The following is a 24,760-nucleotide window of genomic DNA, read 5'->3' as shown; positions in this document are numbered from 1 at the left end:
CACCAGCAACAGCGCCCCCTGCTGGAGCGGTAGCCAGAGGAGAGGTGGGCACGAGCTGGGACTGAGACTGAGTTTCATCCTGCAGCTAAAGGCGGGCTGAGTCATGCGTGAGCGCCAGGGTCTCTCAAGAGGCTGCTCAGAAAACCAGCTCATCCGAATGCAGACAGACACTCGTCCCCGTGCCCGTCCCTGTGGCCGTCACAAGCCCACGCAGGCACCGGGCCCGCCTCCACCTTCTCCCCTCTCCTTGATCTCCCACCTCCAGTGCCCCTGGCTCTTTCCTCCATCTCAGCCCTGCCTGCCTGTCCCTGTCCCTGCCCACCCTCAGCTGGCCCCCCTGGCACCCACCCTACTGCTGGCCACATGCAGCACGGAGAAGGTAGGGAGATGGGGAGTCCAGAGAGCCCCCAACAGAGAGTAAAGTCAGGAAGGGTCTGAGATAAGAACAGGTAAGGGAGGGAGACTGTGAACTCACCTCCCCCTGAAACCTTTCAAGGTCAGAGGAGGGTTCCTGAGGCTCTGAGGCAGGCGAGGAGTCCTGATGACCCCTGGGGACGGCCCTACAGTCCGAGAGTTCTGCCCTGTCACCTTCACTCTCTGTCCCTTTGCCGGGACCAAGAGGCGGTGGTCTGGGATGCCCAGCTGACACACCCAGGGCCTCACCCTTCCCCCAAGGCCCAAAGCTAAGCTCAAGCCTCCAACAGGATCATCCCTGGGCCACCAGCCACTGTGAGGACTCACTCAACAACTACACCCAACCAAGCCTGTCCCTCACCGTGGTCGGTCATCGTGGTGAGGACCGGAGCTAGAGCTTGGGAAAGACAGAGTTCGCTTTATAAGTGTAGCCCTATGCCTGGCACTGTGGAGTACAACCACGAATATGCCAAATATATGACCTGGAGGGACATCCAGTCAAGTGGGGTGGAGGGGGTCACTTTGGTGTGCACGCGCGCACACACACACACACGCGCGTGCGCGCCCACGCCCACGCGCGCACACACACACTTGGTTTCACTGGCTGCCGCAGGGAAGGGGGATAAGGGGGAGGGGCTGTGGCCACACCATACATTTTGAGTTGCCCAAACTCTGTGAGCCCCAGGGGGAGGGAGGTAAGACTCCAGCATAATCCAAACCCCACACAGCAAACAAATCTTAGGAGGCTGCAGCCTTCACAGCCCCCAAACAGAAAGGTAGGTTGGGATTTTGCAGGGAGCCTAGAGCAGGGTTGTCTAGTCCCTGGTAACCCCAAATATCTCCCCCACTCCTCCTCCTTGGAGAAATCCAGTGCCCACACGTAAACCAGGTCTGCTGGTTCACAGACAGATGCCTCATCCAGAACAAACACCTGCCTCCTTGCACCGGCTTATTCCCACCCCTTTGCGTCAGCTTCCTACTCGAAAGGCTCCAAGACTTACCCAGAACAGAGAATGCAGGGGTGAGGGTCCAGCTCCCCCACCATCTTCAGGTCAGTCCTGGCTCTAATGGGGCCCTCCTTAACTCAGAAGGTCCCCTCCCTCCTGGCTACAGAGCCCTGGTCGGAAGCAATAGCCCAGCTACCTGTGGGACACACAATCAACTCCTGGACCAGGTCGGGGGAAATTCACTCTTTCAGTGCCTTTCCCAGCAAGCCCAGCCCTGCCCCTCTTGGGTGGCTCCTAAAACCTCACCTGAATTATTTTTCCTTTTAAGAGTCAGGTCCTACATCACCCCTCTCCCAAGGGCACAAGACAGCCAGGTGAGACCTTGGCCTAACTCGCTGCCCCTTCACCTGGTCTTGGCTCCAGAGCCCCCCGACAGCTGTCCGGTGCTTTCCCGGCGGGGCTCTTTACCTCTCAGGTGAGCCGGGCTCTGCCCGCCACCCACCCCGCGCGGCGCCCTACCTGAAGCAGTAGCCCCCTGCTCTCTGCGCGGCCCGAGCCCCGGGGCTCCCGGCACTTGGGCGGCGCGGGGGCCAGGGGGCTCCCCGGGGGCTGGGGGCTGCAGGGAGGCCCGGGCTCCAGCGCCTCGCAGCACACCAAGCTCACGGTGCAGCCCATCCGGCCGGGGCGCCAGCCAGCCCCTCGCCCTGGCGTCCGCTCGGCCCAGGGAGCCTGCGACGTCGGGAGGGGGACGGCGACACCCCCAGCCCGTCCCCTCCCGGAGCCTCCTTGGCCCGCAGCTCCAGGAAGCGGGGGAGCACGGAGCCCGGCAAGGGGCGGTGACACGGGCGCGGACGCCCGGACGCAGCCAGTGAGGAGGGAGACCCGAGGGCGCGGTGGCGCGGGGAGGGGCGGCGCGGGGTCTCGGGACCGACCGGGGCGGCGGACCGGCAGAGAGAGAGAGCGCGCGCGCCAGCGGACACGATGGGAGAGGCAGGAAGCAGCTAAGGAGAGATAATGAGGGAGAGACGGGGACACGGGGAACAGAGAGGCGGGACGCAGCCTCAGCACGCGGGAGACCAAGTCCCAGAGAAGGAGAGACAGACGGGTGTCCCCGTGGTAAGACAGAGCCAGGCTTGAGTACCGCGTGCTCCAGTGTTTACATGCGGTTCCTGGGGGGTTGTGAAACGGGTAGCCCTCGCAGATGCCTGCTCCTGTGTTCTCTGCCCCCAACACTAGCCCCTGGGAACCAACAGCGGAAAGACCCCAGCCTCAAGGAGACAAAGCACAGCTAGGGTGGGAGGGCCACAGTCCGCCTGGGCAACCCACCGGGCCCCTTCCTGGACAGAGCATCTCACCAGTGCTTTCGCTTTCAACCTTTCAGCGGTGAGTCCCAGAACTTGGGGGATGACACTGGTAATCAGCACTCCCCGGGACCCCTCAGAAGAGATGGGGAGGGGGAGGGAGACATGAGGTGGACCCTTGTCCTCCCCTCCACACCTGCACCACACTCCAGCCAAGTGACGGTAAAGGTGGGGCAGCCTCATAGCCTCTTTGTGCCACCTGGTGGCGATAAGGAAGAAAGACAAGAGCAAGTGACCGTGACGAGAAGGGGAGAGGACTCGCAGAGCAGCAACTGCCGCTACCTCATCGGTGAGTCTGGGTCCCAGTCTGTGTTTGGCCAACAAGCGAACCTACCCCAGGTCTGCGTAAGAGGGACCATCCCCCATCTCACCATTCTGCCCTGGTGCCCTCCACACTGCCTCTGCCGCTTCTGCCCCACAGTCTTCCACGCCTCCCGCTCTGAGCAAGATTTCCCCCTCCTCCAGGCTGCTGGGCTGGGCATGAGTCACTTCGCAGGCAGCAAACTCTGGAAAAGGCTGGGCAGAGCCCTCAATCACAAATGACAGGCTCAGGCTGCAGTGCTCTGTTGTCCATGCCCCAACCAGCCAGGCCTTCCCAGGTGAGTAGCAAGGAGACCCCTGGGTCTGGGGGTGGCCAGGAGCAAGGGCAGAGGAATCCTGGGTAGAGATGAGGAAAGGGAGGAGGTCCATCTAGGCGTCTGTGGATTTCATAGATCATCTGAGCTCAAAGGAGCGGCAGAGACCCTCAGTCCAACCCCTTGGTCTCCAGATGGGGAAATCCAGGCCCAAGAAAGGCGAAGGACATGCCCCAGGTCACACGATGAGCCAGCAACAGGGCCGGGATGGAGAACCAGGGCTCTTGACTCCCAGCACTGTGCTCCCTGAACGCCATTCCCCACCCACCCTCCCTCGTCTACCTTCGCTTCCTTCTCCCTTCCCCTCCTCTGTGTCCCAGCGCTCCTTCACTCCCAAATTCCAGCCACCACAGCATGGGAGGCAGGACACCGGGGTCTCGCACTCCAGGCCTGTCTTTACTTCCGGCTCTCAGAACAAGCCCACGGGCCCTCCGGGGCCACAGTATTCCTCTCTGAGCCCCGGGACCCACTGTGGGGGAAACAGGCTGAGATTCACTGGGGAGAGAGCAGTGGGATTAAAACCCTGTTCCCTACACACCCCCGGCATTCTGGCCAAGGCCCAGGCCCAACTCTGGGGCCTCGCCTCACTTCTGCCTCCTTTTCCTCAGAAAACACACATTTTCCATGCAGCTGGGGCCCAGGAAAGGATGAATTTGTGTCCCAGGGATGATGACTGCTCTGGCAAGTCCCCCTGTGGGGGAGGGAGTGACAACCCCTCAGCCCAGCGTCCACATGGCTTACACCCATGAGCACTAGCAGGGCTGCTCACAGCCAGTCAGGGTTGAGAGTATGAGCCCTGCAGGCACAGGGACCTGAGTTCCAATTCTAGCTTCACCACTTAGCGCTTTGTGACACTGGAAAAAACACTTACCCTCTCTAAGCCCCCCTCTCTTGGTATAAAATAGAGTCAGTAACCTCCCAGGATTATTATGGGTACTGAATAAGACAGGGATGTCGGGCACAGGACACAGGGCCTGGCACCCAGGAATGGCTCCATAGGTGGGGACCACACCATCATCCTCCTGCCCTGCCTTACAGGAAAGAGCTGGGTCTTCTCCTACCAGTGAACTCGCTGTGTGACCCTAGAGACGTCACCTTGTTTCTCTTGGCTCTGATTCTTCCTTTGTATAAGGAGAGAGCTGGGCAGCTGAAGCCAGAAGCTCGTTCTTGGCCTCTAGACCCACAAGGAATCACGTCTTTTTCAAATACTCATGGCAGAAGAAGGGGCTGTCTTCAAGATGACCAGTGACCTGAAGGGTGAGTGTGTCCTGAGAGAGTTTCTGGGACCGAACTGGGGGAGGTGTGAGGGGTCTTGAGAGCCTCTCCTTCAGAGCCCTCACCATCCGAGGTCTGACGTCCACCATCCTCCCCACAGATGTCATCTCTGCCATCCTCCAGGGCTATGGGGGTGGGCGGCAGCCAGTGACGGACACCAGTGCTGAACTGCACAGACTCTGTGGCTGCCTGGAACGACTGCTGCAGGTAGGGCGCTCCCCTCCCCCCTCCCATCTCTCCAGGTCCCAATAACCACTAACCAAATGGGCTTTCCCAGATCCTGAGGGAAGAGCCACTGCCTCTCTTCGTTACCACGCGCTACCTCATCTCTGTCAATGGGCAAACCCTTCCTGACATCTAACCTCACCCTTGGAGGCTGTCACTGTAGCCTGGGAAGTGAGGTGGGACAAGGCTGGGGCAGGGTTGGGTGGGGCTGGGGACAGTCACCCTGCTCTAAAGACAAAAGTTTCAGAGGCACAGATGTCCTCGGGCTGGCCTTCCTCGCTTCTGGTTAGAGCCCCAGTCATCACTATCACTAGCTTTTATTGAGCAAGTATTATGTGCCCAGCTAAGCCCTTTACGTGCCCATCTTGTTTAATTTTCCTTTTAACCCACTGAGGTGCTTGATGACCAGCCCATCCCCCCAACACACACACATACCCTTCCTACTTCTCTGACGATGTGCATGTACATGTGGGGTGTGAATGTGCATGTGTGTGAGGTTTGTGTGTGTGTGGTGTATGTTGTGTGTCTGTGTGGTCTCCTGCCAGTCTGCCCCTCATGTGCTGCACTCCAGTCACACCGGCCTCCTTGATCTTCCTAAAGCACAGCAGAAAAGCACCTACCTCAGGGTCTTTGCACTTGCTATTCCCTCTGCCTGGAATGCTCTTCACCCAGAAATTTGGGTGGAACCCTTTCTTGTTTCCTTCAGATCTGGACTTGAATAGAGCCTCCTCAGTGAGGCTTTCTCTAGCCACCTTAATCTATGTTTTTTCACACACACACCACACATACACACCACACACTCACACACCACACACACATGCATGCACACACCATGCGCTTTCCACTCCCTTTCCCCGCTTTATTTTTCTCCTTATCAGTCAGCGCAATCTAACATACTATATGTTTTGCTTATTCCGTTTGTTCATTGCTGTATCCCCAGGTCTTAAAACAGGGCCCAGCACATAGTAAGTGCTCAATAAGTATTTCTGGAATGAATGAATGAATGAGAACACTGAAAGCTCAAAGAGGTCAAGCAGCTTGCTCCTGGTCACACGGCCAGTGGGGGCAGACCAGGACCTGAAGCGGGCCTGTCTGCACGAGCCCTTTCCGCTATACTGCTCAGCGTGCTGGAACACAGCGTGTTCTGGGAGGGAACATTTCCACACTTTCCTTTCCCTCATCTTGCTCCCAGTTTGACCAGAAAGAACAGAAGAGCTTCCTGAGGCCTCGGAAGGATTACTGGGACTTCCTCTGCACGGCCCTGTGGCGGCAGCGGGGGGACATGGAGCCAGTCCACTTTGTCCAGTCACAGGACAAGGTATCCAGGGCCAGGTGGCAGGGGGCTGGCCTCGGTGTGATGGGGTCCTGCCCCCAGGTCCTTGACGAGGATGGCTCGGTGGCCGGAGGGGACACCGGCCTGCCCCAGGCTCCTTTCTCACCCATCCCAGCTCCACTGACCATAGCCCCCCTCACCTGGTCCTCACCTGTTGTTAGCCCTGCCCTCACACCCCTCCAGTCACCCCCTTTCCTCCCACAGCCTCAAGTCCCAGGACACCCTTTCTCATGCACCACTCATTCTAGCTTTTCTCCCTCTGTGCTGGCTGCGTTCCCTCTGTCCTAATACCACCATCCCCCCCACGTGCCCCCTGTGTGCTGTGCAGTTGAAGACCCCGCTGGGAAAAGGCCGAGCCTTCATCCGCTTCTGTCTCGCCCATGGACAGCTGGCCGAGTCCCTGCAGCTTTGCCTCCTGAACCCAGAGCTAACCAGGTGGGGCTACCGATACCATCCGAGCCCGTGGCCCTCCTTCGGGAAGATTCCTCTTTACCCCTAGAAGGGTGGTTTGATATCAAAGATGACTAAAATAGGGGTCATAAAGGGAAAGCCAAGGAAGAAAGGGCAAAGGAGAGGTTAGAACCTGAGTCCTGGTAGCATCATGATGCTTGGCCTCCTGGTCCCCAAGGACCACCCTGTCTGGGGAACCATCCCACTATGGTGTGCAGTGGAGGTAGATTCTCTGAGGTCGGGGGTGGCAATAGCCACCAGAGCCAACGGCCAAGGGTGCTGCTCCCTGTTAACACAGGGAGTGGTATGGCCCCCGGAGCCCTCTGGTGTGCCCTGAACTCCAGGAAGACATCCTGGACTCCCTCTATGCTCTCAACGAGGTGACCTTCGACTTGGACCTGCAACGGCCAGACTTGGATGGAGCCTGGCCCATGTTCTCAGAGTGAGTGGGGGCAGCGTGGAGGGAAGCTTCTTTTCAATGCCTGTTCCCATTACTACCACCCACCCAAACTAACCCCAAGCCCTCAACCCCCAGCCCCGTCTTTTCCTCCCTCCCTTCTTACTCCCTGACTCCCGATTCTCCACCTCCCTAGCCTTCTGTTTTCCCAGTGTCATCTTAGGATGTCCCATGATGCTGCACAGAAAACACACTCATTAAAGAGTTGTTGGATGGTTGGGGTAGACGGTTAGGAGGATGAGTGGATGTTGGGAGGTTGGAATGGAATGGAAGGATGGGTGGAGGGTGGGATGCATGGGTGGATGGAGAGAAGGATGCATGCATGAGGGTGGAAGGGCAGGAAAGTGGGATGGGTGGTGGGCTGAATGGGTGGTTGGAAAGATGGGGTATCCTGCATCTGAGGACCAAGACCACTGCTGGAGAGTGGTCCAGGGTCCCCCCGCTTCTTTCACTTTCAGGTCCCACTGCTCCAATTCCAACTGGACCCAGGGAAGAAGACCCAGAAAGATCAAAGATTCCCCTAAGGAGGTGCCTCTTCCCAACCTTCACCCTAGTTGCCTCTTCTCTGTCTCTGTTGGGACCCCCAGGTTGAGAAGTAACTGAGCCCTGACCCAGCTGGACAGAGAGGGAGAGGCCAACATGTGGACCTGGGGCTAGGGAGCCACAGAAGCGAAGGCTCATATTTGTCAGGTGGTGAGGGTATCAGGGAGAGAAGGGGACCACTGGCAGCACCTGCAGGCGCCACTGGGGCCCCTGGGAGGAGGGGAAGCTGGGGAGGGTGACCAGAAGCTTCCAGGAAACAGCCCAGGGAAACAACCTCTGCTGGACGTTTGCCAACATCTCAGTTCAGTTCAGGGAGCGATTGAAGAGCCAGATTGCCTGGTTGATATCCCAGCTCCATGCCTTACTAACCATAGTCCTTGGGCACATAACTTGTCCTGCCTGACGGGGGGATCGTGAGGACGCACGGAGACAGCCCAGGTGCCGCACAGAGCAAGGCTCCTGCTACGTGCCCAGTAAGCGGTAGCTTGTGGTTTTCATCTTTCCACAGGCTTGCTTTGCACCCCCGCCAGCTTCCAGGCCCCAGGTGCAGATGCTGTAACTCAGTCTCTGACCTAAAGGAGTTCCAGGTCTGCTGGGGAGACAGACCCTAAAGGAACGCATTGCAACGCAAGTTAAGTGTAGGGACCAGACATGCCCAGGAACATGGGAGAACAGAGGAGGCTTCTTGACAGAGGTGACTTTTAGGGGCTGTCGGTCTATTTAAGCTTTCACCACAACCCTATAAGGAAGTATTATTATTCCCATTTTACAGACCAGAAAACGGAAACACAGAGAAGTCAAGTTCAGGGGGGAAGATCAGAGGAGAGTGGTGGGAAGAACTAAGGGGAAATCAGATGGATGCAGAAGATGGAGGTAAAGGAGGGAGAAGGATGCCAGCAAGAGGCGAGGAAGGAAAGGGCGTTGAGAAGCACTGCTCAGATCAAAGCCTGGGCCTCAGGTCACCTGGGGTGTTTTCAACATTCAGATTCCTGGGCCCTACCCCAGATCTGCTGAATCAGTATTTCCAGTGGGAGGACCAGGAATCCATATATTTAGCAAACCCACTGGATTAGGGCTGTGGCCTCTCCCAGGCACCAGGTTGGTGAATTGGTGCTGAGAAGGATGACGGGTTTGCGGCTTCTCTGCAGATCTCACCCACGTATGGAGACCCCACAGAAGGCCACCCAGAGGAGCCACATACCAGGCAAGCCAGTTCTCTGCAAGATGCACCCAGGGAAGTCAGGTTGGCTGGACTCCCTAGGTCCCAGCAACACAACCATCAGCCCCTCTTTCTGGAAAAGAAGAAAGAAGATCCCAGGAGGCTTGGGCCTCCCCAGAGCATGTGGGAACTAGAGGGGGAGGAGCTTCAGCAAAACCAGGAGAAAGGAGCTCCAAGGACGGGGATGTGCCTGGAGAACTCAACACCTAGCGTCCAGGGACAGGGGAAGGGGGTCAAAGGGACTCTGAAGGAGGTGACAGGGACAGATGCTGAGGGCAGGGGGGTTTTGCTGAGTGCAGAGGACCAGAGAACAATAGATGGGACTTATGAAGGGGAAGCAGAGAGGAGTCATATCCACAGGCTGCTGGCCTCCAGCCCCAAAGAGATGATAAGGGACGCAGTGTCAGGGAGCCGTCAGGGCGGGAAAGTGCCCAGCATCCCGAGGGAGTTCTGGGTCCTTCAGGGCCTGGAAACAAAGGAAGGCTCCACCACGGAGAAGCCCCAAGAGCAAATAGGAGTGACCAGTGCAACCAGGAGGGAGGAACAAGCAGAGATGGCCTTGCAGGATGTGGTCAAGGTGAGACCAGTTGAGCTCTGTACCTGTCTCTGCTCCCCATCTCTAACCCAGCCCACAGGTGGGTGCCTTCAAGGATGGCCCAGGGCCCTTCCAGCCCACAGACCAATTTGCATTGGGTCACACAGGATACTATGATCTGAGGAGGCCTTTTGGAAGGTCTCCAGTTCATCACATGAAGAACACGCATTCTTCAGTTTACCACAATACCCACCTCTCCCTGTTGCCTCTCACCAGGCCCACTTTGTTCATCCTGCCCAGCCCCTGTAGGCATCTGAGTCTGTAATCCCTTCCCAACAGTCCTTCGGGGCAGTTGCTTGTTCTCAAGTTCCATAGCCCTCATTATTGGCAGGTTTCTTCCCAATATCGAAGCTCTGCTATTGCAGGCCCTACCTAATTGCCCCTGTAGAGGTTTCTCTTCAAGGTCACCCAAATTGTTTTCAAGCCTTCCTTCAGCATCCTCCCTAGCCCGAGTCTTCCAGATCCTTGAGGTCTGTAACTTCCATCCTTTAGCCAAGGAAGAAATGGTGGCTCCAGGCTCACCCAGGGGCAGAGCCAAGCACCACAGCTCCCAGCGCTGTCCCCAGTCCTGCTCTCCACCCAAGGGCTGTTTCACGTGGCCTGGGGTCTCACGGGGGTGTTTGTCAGGTCAGGCCCCGGGCTGGGGTCTCTGCCCTCCACCTTCAGCTTCCATTTCCCCTCCTTTTACCCTCTCCCCGCCCTCAGAGTCTCAGACATGGGCTCCAGAAAACCAAGGAGCAGGCCCAGCACCAGGAACAGCTGCTGAAGGAGCAGGAAGGGGAGCTGAAGGCGCTGCAGGAACAGCTCAGCAGGTAACCTAGGCAACCACCAGTGCCACAGGGCATGGGAGCCAGGAGGCCACGGGGGCAGGAGGCTCACATTCACGGTCACGCCAGCAAGCATCTTCTGAGCACCTCCCGTGCGCCAGGCCCTGTGCGGGCACAACTTTGGCATGCCATGCATACAGGAAATTGTTCCCACTCTTAGGGTGCTCCTGCCCCCCTCTCCTCCCCTCCCCTTTGCCAGCCCCCTAACTCGCTGGCCTCCCTCAATAGCCCCAGGAGAGGTCTATGCGTCCCATCCCTCCCTTCCCTCCCACACTCACCTTTGCGCCTTTCTGCGGCCTCTTCTGGGCTCCCCTCTCTCTTTTCCGTCCACACAGCCTCCCTCTCCCACCACACTCCTGCCCCACTATCTCTCTCAGTCTCCCTCTTTGCCTCTTATTTTCCTGTTCCCTATTGTACGGTCACTCTTTCACCCTCTTGGTTACAGTAATCATAACTATCAACACTGAGCACTTACTATGTCCCTGGCACTGTTCCAGGTGCTTCCTGGTAAAATCTCAGGAGACCGGTCCTCCAAGAACCCCCATTTTATAGATGAGGCAGCTAAGGCTCAAAGACCCACCTAGGGCTTCCCTGGTGGCGCAGTGGTTGAGAGTCCACCTGCCGATGCAGGGGACACGGGTTCGTGCCCCGGTCCGGGAAGATCCCACATGCCACGGAGCGGCTGGGTCCGTGAGCCATGGCCGCTGAGCCTGCGCGTCCGGAGCCTGTGCTCCGCAACGGGAGAGGCCACAACAGTGAGAGGCCCGCGTACCGCAAAGGAAAAAAAAAAAAAAAAAAAAAGACCCACCTAACTCACCCAACATCAGCTAGTTAGTAGAGGAGCTGAGATCCAGACCCTACAACTGATTCCAGAACCAGTGGGCCTAAAAGCTGCCCCGTCAGCCAGTATCCCCAGTGCCGGTGTGTCAGTCTCCTGTCTCTCCCCTCAGCCTCTCTCAGCATCTGGCATCTTCATCCTCCCACCATCACATTCACCTCGAGGGTCCAAAGTGCATGTTTTGTCTCTGCGTTCCCCCTCAGTCTCTCAGTGTCTCAGTGTCTTTGTCACAATTTATTTTTAAAGAAATTATGACGCCATGCAAAGATCTTCCTTGGTCTGACTCAGTCTCTCTGTGTGTCTCTCCCTTGGTCTCCACGTGCCAGTCTGCCCACCTGCCTGGTCTCTCCCACTTGACTGACACCTGCCCTGACCCCCAGGGGAGCCTGCATAGCTGCGATTCAGACTGAATCACAGAGCTGTCTATTGACTGCTTAATAGGCTGAGAGAGGCCCGGGGGCCCAGGAACCAAGCCCAAAAGGCCCCCAGGGACTCCTCCCACCAGGCTCTCAGCTGAGTCCTGTGGTTTGGTCAGCAAAGAATCCCGTGATTCAGGCCCTAAGTGAGTGCAGGAGCCTTGCCCACTCAAGGCCATCTCTGGGGATCAAGACAGGCTGGAGGGAGAAGCCAGCAGGCTCCAGGGAGACTACCCAGCCCCAGGCTGCTCCCTGAGGCTGGGGGAGCCCTTGTTTCACAGACCCCTGTCCTGCCCCCATCATCCCGTCCATCATTTGGTCATTCCACAAACACTCGGAGCCAGACCTGTTCTATGTGCTGAAAATACTCTCATGGACAAAACAGATAAAATGCCTGCCCTTTTGGAGCTTACATGCCAGTGGGGGAGGCAGTTGATAAATACAAGCAAGTAAAATACGTAGGATGCAGATTGTGATAAGTTCTAAGAAGAAAAACATAAAGCAGGGAAGGGGAATGGGAAGTGTCAGGGGTGACATTTTAGATCAGGTGGCATGGCCAAGGGGGGCTCCCTGGAAAGGTGACATTTGAGTCAAGACCTGAAGGAACTGAGGTCTGAGCCATTTGGATACGTGGTCGAGGAATGTTCCAGGCAGAGGGAACAGCAAGGGCAAAGGCTCTGCAGTGGGAATGGGCATGGCCTCAAGGACGCCATTGTAGCCCCAGTGGAGTGAAGGAGGGGAAGGCTGTAGGAAAAGGTCAGGTGGGTAACAGGAGACCCTAGCAGGTCATCAAAAGGACCTTGGCTTTGACTTGACTTTGAACCACTGAGAGTCCTGAGCAGAGGAGGGACATGATGTGACTGTCTGCATGTTAAAAATATGTTTCTCTGCTTTGAAAAAACAATTCAATGGTTTTTAGTGTATTCACAAAGTTGTGCATCCATCACCACCATCAATTTTAGAATATTTTTATCACCCCAAAGAGAAACCTATACTGATTAGCAGTCACGGCCCATCTCTCCCCAACCCTCCAGCCCTAGGCAACTGCTAATCTGCCTTCTGTCTGTGTGGATGTGCCTATTCTGGGCTGACATGTGCTTCAAGGACTCACGCCCACTGCTCCGTGGAGCTGGTCTATAGGCTAGCAGGGGTGGAAGCGAGGAGACTGATGAGGGAGGGGAGCTGGGATGCACTGGTGGCAATGGAGGCGTGGAGGAGCCGCTGGATCCTGGATCCAACGTGAGGTCGGGCTTCCCGAGGGATGGGTGTGGGGTGTGAGAGAAAGAAGGAAGTCAAGAATGACTCCGAGTCTTCGGCCTGACCGACTGGAAAGGTAGAGTCACTGTGTGGTAGAGCAGGTTGGCAGGGAAGGCTCAGGCATTGGGTTAGGAGCCTAAGTTCAGGACCCCTGTTAGACTCTAAGTGGATCCTTAGGTGGGCGGCTGAGTGTGGAGTTGGGGAGAGAGGCTGGGCCGGGGGACCCACCAGAGAGTCATCGGAATGAGGTGGTAGGTTACAGAAGCCCCTGAGGCCTGGACAAGAATGCGTCCCCTGCCACCTGGGATCCAGGGAACTTAGACAAACCCCTCACCCCCGGGAAAGTGGCCGTGGGCTTCGAGCTGGTGACGGTATCTCACAACCAGTGAAGAGAAGGGCCACGGGGGCCCAGGCAGTTAATGAACAGTATTTACTGTGCCTCTGCTGTGGCCACGTGGGTGGACAGAAGGGAACAGAACAGGCAATGTCTGCTCTCACAGACCTAGGGAGATGTAGGGAGACAGACAATAGATCAACAAATAGAAATACGATGTCAGGTGGTCATGGGTCCTGTGGGGACTAGAGAGAGAGAGAGAGACAGGAGAATCATCTAGAATTGGAGTCAGGGAAGCCCTGTCCAAGGAGGTGACATTTGAGCAGAAATCCCAACCACAGGAAGAGCTGGACCATGCAGGTATCTCGAGAGGAGTGCTCCAGGCAGGGGGACCGGCAGACGCAAAGGCCCAGGAGACGTGAGCTTGGAGACAAGCAGGCCTGTGGCTGGAGCAGAGACTCCCACGTGGTGGGGGAACAGAGGGTTCTCATAGTCTGACTTGGGTTTCTGAAGGACTGCTCTGGCTGCGGTGTGGAGAATAGACTTAAGGTGGGCAGGGGTGCAAAGCCCCAGGCTAGACACAAAGGTGAGACACAGCAGGCCCCAGAGCAGACCAGCTGGGGGCTATAAAAATACACTTGGGCTTCTGATACCCACTCCCCGGCTGTCTGGCTGTGGGGCGCTAGGACACTGACCTTCCCTCTTTGGCCTGAGGTCCCTGATTTGCAAAAGGAGATGGTTGGATCTCTTCCAGCTCACATGATCTGTGAGACCATCTTTCCAAGCAAATGGGTTTCCTCTGCCCTCTGGGTTAGACCTCAAAGCAAAAGGGATTAGGACAGGTACAAGTGGAAGGTCCTCAGATGGGGAATTAGGCAAACATCAAATCTTCCCCCCACCTTGGGTGGCAGCATTGAGCTCCTTGGAGGCATGCCACAGGACCATAAGGATCCACCCCTCTCTCCTACCTGCTACCCACTCAGCCCTGGTGCCACAAACCACCAGTGTTCAGGGCCCTGCATGGATGCAGGTGTGGGGAGGCAAGAAGAGATTAGAGCTGGACAGGCCTGCATTCAGATTTTTGCTCCCCTCACTTATCAAGCTGTGTGACCCTGGGCAAATGTTACTCCCTCTCTGAAGCTCTGTTTTCTTTCCTGTGAAATGATGATCATATCACCTGTCCCATAAATTTGTGAAAATTCAATGAAATAAGGCTATAAAGCACTAAGCTCAGTGCTGGGCACCTAGTAGGTACTCAGTAGACTTTAATTCCTTCCATGTCCTCTCCTGCCCTAGGAGTGTCTGTCACCCCCATAAATACTTAAAATGCTTCAATGGCTTCCTTTGCACTGTGATCAAACTCCACTCCTTCTGGGGCCCTTGAGGGACCCTGCCTCCCTCCCACCTTGCCTCCTGCCTCCCCAGCCCCGCCCTTCACAGAACTACAGTGTCACTAGCCCTCCTTTCATTTCCTCAAACAAGCCATGTACTTCCCAACTTGCAGAACTTTGCATGTGCCCTTGGCTGGCTTTACATGGCTACCTCCTCGTCTTTCAGATCTGCTTAAATGTCGCCTTGTCTAAGAAGACCTCCTGAGCATCCCCTCAACTCTGCATCTTGGCCCCTCCTTTGTCACTGTCACACAATTATCTTACTGGTTTATCACAAAGAAACACACTAACCGCAGTGGTCACATTAGGGCCTGGCCACACCAGAAATCCTGGGATCTCTGGGCAAGTAAACTAGCTTAGGAAAATGAAATCCTACTACTAAGAAATGAGGAGGCTGAAGACTAGAATGTTCATTAAAAGTCACTTCTCCCTAAGACTGCAGGAACTGGCCTTTTTGGAATTTTGGTGGCTAGCTGTGTCGGTTTCATTTCATGGCCCACCCAGCTTTCCTCCCTGCAGCATACTACATGGCTGAATTTTTAAAATTATAACTCAATTCATTGTCAAGCTTCTTCCCCTCAAACACACTCAGCCAGGGCACGGGTACACACACACACACACACGCACACGCACGCACGCGCAAGTGCAAGCACAAGAAAGAGAGAGAGAGCATCCAGAGGTCACAGGATGGGCACCGCCGTTGCAACACCCACCCATCTGAGCAACGGAGTAAGAGCCTGGGACCTGGGGTTGGGACCTTTTTATTTCCAGTCCATTACATTTCTTGGAACCTTCTAGGAAGCCACTAAAGACAAAAGCAAGAGGCAAGAATAGAGCTGAAGAGTTTCCAAGCCCAAACTGAAACGGAAATTTAAGAAAGCCATATGTTTAAGATTACTTTTTTAAATTGAAAAGACAATGTAATGAAATTTTTCAAAATATTTTAAAGCCAAAAAGTCACTTCAAATCGTACACCACTTACTCCTTTTTCCCCAAACACCACAAATGTTTTCAGCAGGCACAGCCCGTCCGGCCTAGGTTCCCAGACACCCACTTCCCCACAGAGAGCTGCCAGGATTGTGAACGTGCCTTTCCAGGAAATTACATTTTAAAATGGAAATGTTTAAAAAAAAAAGAAAGAAAAAGAAGGAAAACAAATGAAAATGTTGGCTTGTGCCCTCTAAAGGAACACGCAAGGCTAGACCCTGTTTTCACTGCTCTGAATGGTTGATGAGGAGTCAATCTATAGGTGTCAGGCCACACAGTGCCTGGTTCACTGCGGTGTGTGTGTGGAGGGGGGGGTGTATGTGTTATGTACATGTGTGTGATGTGTGTTATGATGTGTGTGTGGTATGTGTGTGGTATGTGGTGTATGTGGTGTGTGGTGTGTATAGTGTGTGTGTGCTGTGTTGTATGTGTGGTGTGCGTGTGTGGTGTCTAGTGTGGTGTGTGTGCCTGTATGTGTTGTGAATGTGTGCTGGGTGTGGTGTGTGTGTGCTGTGTTGTGAATGTACGGTGGGGGTATGTTGTACGTGCTGTGTAGTGTGTGGTGTGTGTGCTGTGCTGTGAATGTACGGTGTGTGGTGTGCGTGTGTGTGTGCTCACTTCAGCTGCAGGGGGCATCACCAGCTTCCCTGGTGGGGGTCCCTGTCAGGCAGAGGCCCAGCCCAGCTCAGACACAGATGCTGCGCCTTTCCCCTCACAACTCAGTCTTCCTTCTGCGCCCAGGTGTCAGGAAGAGAGGGCCCGGCTGCAGGCGGAGCTGGAGCACAAGCAACAGGAGACTGAAAGGAAGGGTGCCATGTATGAGGAGGAGCTTGGCGGGCAGCGGGACCTGGTCCGAGCCATGAAGAGGCGGGTGCTGGAGCTGATTCAGTAAGGGTGGGACACTGGGGATGGGGTGCACAAGGGGGCATGGTACAGCAGCTCTGGACCTTTTGTATGTACTAACTCATTTCCTGCTTTCAGCCATCCCCTGCTGTTATTCCCTTCTTTTTTTTAATATAAATTTGTTTATTTCTGGCTGCGTTGGGTCTTCGTTGCTGCACACGGGCTTTCTCTACTTGTGACAAGCAGGGGCTACTCTTCGTTGCAGTGCGCGGGCTTCTCATTGCGGTGGCTTCTCTTGTTGTAGAGCACGGGCCCTAGGCACACAGGCTTCAATAGTTGCAGCACGTGGACTCAATAGTTGTGGCTCGCGGGCTCCAGAGTGCAGGCTCAGTTGTTGTGGCGCATGGGCTTAGTTGCTCCGCAGCATCACATTGGCTTCTTTCACTTAGGAATATACATTTAAGTTTCCTTCATGTCGTTTCTTTTCTTTTCTTTCTTTCTTTCTTTCTTTCTTTCTTTCTTTCTTTCTTTCTTTCTTTCTTTCTTTCTTTTTGGCTGCATTTGGGTCTCCGTTGCTGTGTGCGGGCTTCCTCTAGTTGCAGTGAGCGGGGGCTACTCTTCGTTTTGGTGCACAGGCTTATTGCGGTGGCTTCTCTTGTTGTGGAGCACGGGCTCTAGGCGCTCGGGCTTCAGTAGTTGTGGCACGCGGGCTTCAACAGTTGTGACGCACGGGCTTAGTTGCTCTGCGGCGTGTGGGATCTTCCTGGACCAGGGCTCGAACCCATGTTCACTGCATTGGCAGGCGGATTCTTAACCACTGCACCACCAGGGAAGTCCCAATTCCCATGTTATAGATGAGAAAACCAAGGGTCAGAGAGGCTGACTTGGCCACCAAGGACCCACAGCATATAAGTTGCATAGAGTCCTCTGCCTCTAAGGCAAGCTACCCTCCAACCCCCACATACACACACACCAACCAAGGTTAGGAGAAGGGAAAGGAGCCCATAGGTTAACTGAGAGGTAATCGCATGTCCTACACCTGCCTGCCTACTGGACTTCCTCAGACGATTGGGCCTGTGGCCCATCTTGGGTCAGCTGTCCTGGGTTCCAGAGGCTGAGCTCACCAGGATTAATCCTAAACCACTAAGCTCACTGCAGGATGGATGAAATGTGTAAAACCTGCTTTCTACCCTTCAGTCTAGTGAGAAGATAATTCACAGATATACATTATACTTTCACCTCCTTCAGGAAATAGGAGACCATTGGACTCAGGTTCCATTAGAATTGGAAGGTTACTGAGGGATCATCTAGGACTAAATCCTCTTGCACAAAATCCAAGTGATTAAAGATGAGAAAAGGGAGAGATCAGCCTGGAAAGAACAAAGAATTTAAGGAATAATCTCCTCTGAGGAGCTGTCAACCGGGAGGAAGCTAATAAAAAATTAGCTATATATCTCACAAAAGAATTTAAGGTAGCTAACAATAAGACATATATATTGTGTATATGTGCATGCATATATATATGTACCCCCCCACACACACACACACACACATATAGTAAGTTAAAGAATAACAGAAGATTTAATGAAAGATTAAAAATATATACTCCTGAAGTGTTAGGGTTAAAACTTAACTCTGAACATCTTGATAGCAGGATGGAAAGGGAAACACAGAAAGTTTCACTGTCCATTCAAAGGAGCAATACCAGTTCATCCGGAGAGACAAATGTTTTTTCTAGTGCTAAAGAAATTCATCACAAGGCCCCAAACCACATAACACAATGTTCCTCCCAGAAGCGTTGTGGAAGAAATGGCCTTAAGCAAAAAAAAAAAAAAAGATGGAGCATGAAGGTTGACTTCTGTGTCAAGATGGTAGACTGACCACACGTTATCCAGTCTCCATCCTGAGATCTCACTAAAATGACTGTAAAAGAATAAAACATAAACAGAGAGAAAGGTGGAGGAGCCAACCACAAATGAGAGATTTCAGCTAATTTCCAGAAGCCAGAAAACAGATGGAAAAGTGGATACTAGATTTAGCCCAAGTTAGAACTTCAGGGCCCAGAGACACCAAGAACACAGATGGCAGAAGTGAGATGAGGGGCAGAAATCAGGAAAATTAACTGATAAAGTCATTAGAAAGAGCAGTGTACAACCCGTGCTTTCTGCCTGCCTCCCCCACTGCAGAATATCTAACAGTGAGGGCTCTATCACCCAGGCAAATAACTAAAAGGTCTTTCTCTAAAGAAAGCCCCAAATAAAAGGGCAGAGTGTTCTGGCATTTGAGAGTCTGGAGTGGCAGGTAGCTCCCTACCCAATCTCTCCTAAAGGGACACTACGAGTCAATCATCCCCTTCTACTCCCTGGAGCTCTAGCAGCTTTTATCGCCTCTTTCTTAAACATGAAATGACAACCAAGGATCCCCAGACATTTGAAGAGAGGCTAGAAAATAAAGGGGAGTAAAGGGGAGTGACAAAGATAAACAAACAAACAAAAATGATCCATCTTCCATGATGCTGTGAAAAGCGACCATCAAAAGATGAGAAGCATTCTTGGAAATTAAAAATATGATCACTGAAATTATTTTTAATTCACTAGGATTAGAAGATAAAGATGACGCAGTCTCTCAGAAAGTAGAATGAAAGCACAGATAAATGAAGACATGAGAGAAATAGAGACATAGAGAATCAATCTAGGAGTTCTAATATCTTCTCCAACTGACAGGAATTCCAAAAAAGAAAAGAATAAAAAGGAGGTGATTATCAGGTAGAAATATGAGACACTTTCCCAGCTCTGATGGACATAGATCTTCAGATTTAAAGATTTCACTGAGTGACCAGCACAATAAAGGAGAGGGGTGGGTGGTAAACTACATCTAGGTATATGATTGTGAAATTTCAGTAAAACAAAGATAAGGAGAATATCCTAAAAGACAGGTCCACTTATAAAAAGAGTAGAACCCAACAAATGTTAAGACTCAAGGGTGTAATCCTTTCAAGTTCTGAGAAAAACTGGCTTTTGCCCTAGAATTCTATTATCTAGCCAAACTAGGAAGCAAGTGGGGAAGTGATAGAGGAAACACACTTTTTCAGATAGACAGGTCACATAAAATTCACCTCCCACACTGCCTTTCTTAAGAAGTTGATTAAGGATGTGCTCCAAAAAAAACAAGGAAAAAATCCAAGAATAGAGAAGATGCAGAATTCAGGGAATAGTAGCTCTAGCCCATGAGAGAAGAAAGGGGAATTCCCACGATGACAAGCGGGCAGCAAGCCCAGGAAGCAGTCAGTTCAGGCTATAGCAGAAGTATTGAGGGCCCAAGAGGGAGGTCTCAGGGGAGAAGAGCATTAGAAGAATATCTGATATGATGAAGAATTAGGGGCATGGGGGATTAGGCTAGGTTAAAGGCAAGTCATGCAAAGAGCAAAGAAAGGCAATTAGAAAGTCCTAGAAAAACAGAAAATTTCCAAGAAGGGAAATGTTATAGAACACATCTTAGCTTCAGTAGATGCAATATGCTTACATATTGTCTAATAATGTAAAGACTATTCATTGATTTTTTTCAGTATTGGAATCAACCTAAAGGCAAAGCACAGAAAACAATGATAATTATAGAACAAACCTAAATGTTACCACCTAAACAATATTAAGTATAGAACAGAATCCAATGGGAATTTCTGTGAAGATGGAAATGTCCTGATTTTGCCCTGTCCAATATGGTAGCTACTAGTCCCATGTAGCGATTGAGTACCTCAAATGTGGCTGGTGCAACTGAGGAACTGAAGTTTTAACTTTATTTAACTTTAATTAAGTTAAATATACACCTGATATCACTTATATGTGGAATCTAAAAAATACAACAAACTAGTGAATTAAGCAAAAAGAAGCAGACTAACAGATATAGAGAACAAACTAGTGGTTACCAGTGGGGAAAGGAAAGGGGGAAGGGACAATATAGGGGTAGGGGATTTTTTTTTAAAGGGGGTTATTATGGGATTACATGAAATCATGGGTGTGAAACTTATGAAAATTGTAAAGTACTGTAGAATTTAAAGAATCATTAAATTAAAAAATTAATAAATAAAATAAAAAGTTAAATATACATCTAAGTAGCCACATGTGGCTAGTGGCTACCACATTGGATGTTGCAGGGATAGATACGTTAGGAGGTTGAGAAGGAGGAAAGCTGAAGAGCAGGGATGCTGGCACCATCTTAGTACAGAATGGCAGTCATATGATGCTATCTATAGTCAATGAATGAGTGAGAAATAAATGTGTGAGTATATTCTGTAAAATTCCAACAGTAACCAATAGAGGAACCAAAAATGGGGATATAACTGCACTGGGAGGAAGGAGGAGGAGTTAATGAGGATGGTAATAAATAACCCATATCCTCAAATGTTAAGACTCAATGGTGTAATGCTTTCAAGTTCTGAGAAAAGCTGGCTTTTGCCCTAGAATTCTATATCCAGCCAAACTAGGAAGCAAGTGGGGAGCGACAGAGGAAAGACATTTTTTCAGATAGACAGGTCACATAAAATTCACCTCCCACACTGTCCTTCTTAAGAAGTTAATTATGGATGTGCTCCTTGTGATATCAAGGGGCTCTATGGAAGATGTTCTTTCTTGATAAATCAAGGAGGAGGAATATGAGCATATTACTTAAATATGGAAATAATATCAAGGAGAAAAAGCTAAAGGATGTAAGAAGTGGTTTGCCACTGAGCATGGGAAGGAGGTACATCTCTTGCCTTTGATGTAAGTCCTTCTGTACTGTTCGATTTTTAAATCGTACGTGTGTATGTCATTTTGATAAAAATGTTGAACAACCCATATTCCTAAACGTTCTTTAAAAAAACAGTGAGGATAGTTTTGCAGGAGCTTAAACATATGTAACTACGTATGTTACATGTCTTTCTCCATCACTATGTCTCTTTCTTGGTCTCTCCATCTTTCTCCATATTTGTCTCCCTCTCTGTGTCTCTGTCCCTGTCTGTCTCTACATCTTTTCCCGTGTCTTTCTCTCTCCCTCTACACTGATCTCCCTGTCTGCTTCTCTGTGTGTCTCTGTCTCCTTCTCCAACTCCCTTTTTTTCTCTCTGAGTGCCTGTCTCTCCATCCCTCTTTGTCTCCCTCTCCATTTCTGTGTCTCTTTCTGCTCCACTGTCTCTCATCTCTTTTGGTCACTTTATGTGTTTATCTCTGTGTGACTCCCTCTCTGTCTCTCTCTTCTTTGTTTCTGTGTATCTCTTTCTGTCCCTCTCCATCTCTCCATCTGTGCATTTCCATCTTTCTATCTTCTGTGTGTGTGTGTGTGTGTGTGTGTGTGTTCACCTCCACCCACCCATCAGAGAGAAGGATAACCTGTGGCAGAAGGTCCAGCATCTCTCTTCCTTCACCCCTGGATGCTGTGTTGTCTGTAACAAGATCTTTGGTCGGCTGTCTCGGCGGTACCTGTGCAGGTAATGGGCGGGGGGGTACAGAATCCTTCCTCTGGGACAACCCAGTTTCCACCAGTCCACAGCCCACTGCCCACTCCAGGGAAGGGAGGGACACAGGAAATAGGCATTTATGAAAGGCCACTTAAAGCTGGCTACTCATTTTACCCAACACTTTGCAGAGACATGAACAAGAACAGTGGAAAGGGGGCAGACAAGGAATGGCATCTGGAAAATGGGACTGGGTAACCCTTCCACAAATAGACTGATTAATCGATCAGCTAATCTCATCTGGGAAGAGATTTCCTGTACAGAGAAATCTGCTTCCCTCACCTTGCCCTGGAAACACAGTGGCAGGACAAACAGTAAGAGAGAGGACAGTGGGCTGTCAGGAGAACCTGCCATTTGGAGTTAGAGGACCCTAGAGGGGTGGGGCATCAGGACTCCTTTTAGGAAAGGGGAGGCCTCCTGAGACAGACCCAGGGCCATTCTGCTGGGAGATGGGAAACACACAGGTAGATACAAAGATGCTCGAACCCCATGACCCCCTCCCCCATAGGCACCCACATGTACCCACTCTTCCGCTTCTGCTCCCCAGGCTCTGCGGAGGCCTGGTTTGCCATGCCTGCTCTGTGGATTTTAAGAAGAAGGAGTGCCACTGCCCACCCTGCTCCCAGAGGAGAGAAGCCCAGGTCCTCTGACTGAGACCCACCCACCTCACCTGATCGGCCGTCCCCTCAGCCCTTCCCAGCCCTCTGGTCTGACCGGTCCTGCCTTCTAGAAGTTGGCCATCTAAGGTGGACAGCACTTGAGTGGACAGACCGTGCTTTGGAGGATGGAAGGAGCCAGGCTGGCAGTCAGGAAAGAGGTTCTAACCCTGCATCTCCCACTGGGTGACTTTGGCAAAGCTGTCAGGCTTTTTCTATAACATGAGGGAGTGGGCACCATCCTCTCTGAAGTCCCTGCAGGCTCATAGTCCTTGTCCAAGAATAAGGCCTGGTGGCCCTGACGTTTCTCCTCTGCAATCCCTTCTCAGCCAGCCCATCCTTCATTATACACGGGAGCTTCCTGTCTGCAGTCTCCTTCGGAGGTCTGCTTTCATTCTTAACAGCTTTCTTTAGGTACTATTAATGTATAATACACTTCATATAAACCTGACGAGTACAGTCTGATGAGTTTTGCCTTTAATATACACCCTGAAGCCATCACCATATTCAAAATAATAGACACATCCGTCAGCCCAGTTTCCTTGTGCCCTTTGTCATCTCTCCCTCCCCGCACCTTTCCCCATCCCCGGGCAACCACTTACTTGCTTTCTGTCATTAGAGACTAGTTTGCATTTTCTAGAATTTTGTATAAATGGAATCATACAGTATATACTCCTTATTATCTGCCCTCTTTCACTTGGCATAATTATTTTATCATCCGTGTTGTAGCATATATCAAGTTCCTTTTTACTGTTGAGTAGTATTCCACTGCATGGATATATCCCAATTTATTTACACATTCACCTGTTGCTGATACTTGGGTTGTTTCTAATTCCAGGCTATTACAAATAACTTTCCCATCTTCGCCTGTGTACAAATCTTTGTATAGACATATACCTTTATTCCTCTTGGGTAAATGCCTAGGAAATGAAATGGCTAGGTGGTATGGTAGGTGTATGTTTAACTTTTAAGAAATGGCTGAGGGCTTCCCTGGTGGCGCAGTGGTTGGGAGTCCGCCTGCTGATGCAGGGGACAAGGGTTCGTGCCCCGGTCCGGGAAGATCCCACATGCCGCGGAGTGGCTGGGCCCGTGAGCCATGGCCGCAGAGCCTGCGCGTCTGGAGCCTGTGCTCCACAGGCCACAACAGTGAGAGGCCCGCGTACTGCAAAAAAAAAAAAAAAAAAGAAAGAAATGGCTGAGTTATTTCCCAAAGAGACTGTACGTTGTACCTTCCCACCAAGAGAGTGTGGGAGTCCCAGTTACTCCCCAGGGTGTCTGATTTGGTGGGCAGGAGGGGAGGCTTGAGCCTCTCTGCCCTTCCCTTCCAACCACTATGCTGACTTGATGGGTCCCAAGTTGTGAGCACCCAGAAGAAGGGACTGATCTAGGTAACTCTCTATGCAGTGCTTACTCAGCTAGACTTTAATATTAAAGACAGTTGATGTGGACTCGTTTAGCTCCATGGTACACGATCATATCCCCTGACTGCCCAAGAAGTCTTAAAAGAATTATGGTCATTCAGTGGTCACCCAGCTGTGGTGCTTTTGACAACGCTGTTTCAGAAGAAGTGTGGGCCCCACTGTATGACAAGGCGATTAGCTGCCCTAGCTGGGCTCCAGGGCAGGTTTTGTGGTCCCAAAGAGGCATGCATGCTATCTCTGTCCCCTCTGCCTCACGCAGACTGCCAAAGCCTCTGCAGTGGTTGGGCAACCCTGTCAATCTGACCAGAGCCCATGGACCGCCTCTTGGGGTAGGCCGCCCAGAGTTGCATCCCATTACCATCTCAAGGAGGAAGAGTTTTGTAACAGCAGTTCCTGCCCTGGAGAGCTGGTAAGAACTTCTCCTTATCAAAGTCAGCGACGAGGTGGGGGGCAGGGAATGGAGGGAGTAAGGGGCAAAGCTGGGGCTCCCGGAGCAATCAAGGCAATAGAATCACCCCTGCCCTAAAGGACAGCGGTCCCTTTCTGGAGGTTCCACTTGCTCAGCTACTTTTATTAGGGCAGGTTCTTATTACAGCAGAATACATCATATTCTAGTAGGAACTCCAGCATGGAGTTCAGACTTACCTGAGGAACTGATGGGGGAGAGGGGACCTAGCTGAAGCTTATGTTCTACAAGGTAGCAAGATGCTCCTGGACAAGAACTCAGGAGGAAATCAGGGGCCAAGAATGGGGGAGCTTGACCTTCACCCCCTGTTTGGGAGGGATGGAAGGGCAATGCTGAAGACCAGCCTCTAGCTCAACACTGCCCCTCAAAGAGTCCCCACCAA

At 52.2% G+C, this 24,760-nt stretch overlaps 1 protein-coding gene across 6 annotated transcripts; it reads left to right on the top strand.

Annotated features, from left to right (window-relative positions):
• The first annotated feature begins 2,165 nt into the window (after positions 1–2,165).
• Positions 2,166–23,034, top strand: RUFY4 (RUN and FYVE domain containing 4). 6 transcript variants are annotated; one of them, XM_060106555.1, is made up of 15 exons: positions 2,166–2,229; positions 2,598–2,744; positions 2,875–3,011; positions 3,188–3,321; positions 4,490–4,614; positions 4,733–4,839; positions 6,050–6,175; positions 6,519–6,625; positions 6,939–7,082; positions 7,556–7,625; positions 8,789–9,436; positions 10,160–10,266; positions 16,246–16,392; positions 21,698–21,808; positions 22,383–23,034. In XM_060106555.1, the coding sequence occupies exons 5-15, from the start codon at positions 4,569–4,571 to the stop codon at positions 22,483–22,485; spliced, it is 1,716 nt and encodes a 571-aa protein (XP_059962538.1). In that variant the 5' UTR covers positions 2,166–2,229; positions 2,598–2,744; positions 2,875–3,011; positions 3,188–3,321; positions 4,490–4,568; the 3' UTR covers positions 22,486–23,034. The 6 variants fall into 6 exon arrangements, with proteins under 6 accessions (XP_059962538.1, XP_059962537.1, XP_059962536.1 ...); XM_060106554.1 differs by lacking the exon at positions 2,166–2,229 and adding an exon at positions 2,353–2,477 and having other exon boundaries at positions 2,936–3,011; XM_060106553.1 differs by lacking the exon at positions 2,166–2,229 and adding an exon at positions 2,353–2,477 and having other exon boundaries at positions 2,900–3,011.
• The last annotated feature ends 1,726 nt before the right edge of the window (positions 23,035–24,760 follow it).

Source organism: Mesoplodon densirostris, chromosome 8 (assembly GCF_025265405.1).
Source record: "Mesoplodon densirostris isolate mMesDen1 chromosome 8, mMesDen1 primary haplotype, whole genome shotgun sequence".
Lineage (NCBI taxonomy): Eukaryota > Metazoa > Chordata > Mammalia > Artiodactyla > Ziphiidae > Mesoplodon > Mesoplodon densirostris.
This window is presented reverse-complemented; position numbering and strand designations above follow the sequence as displayed.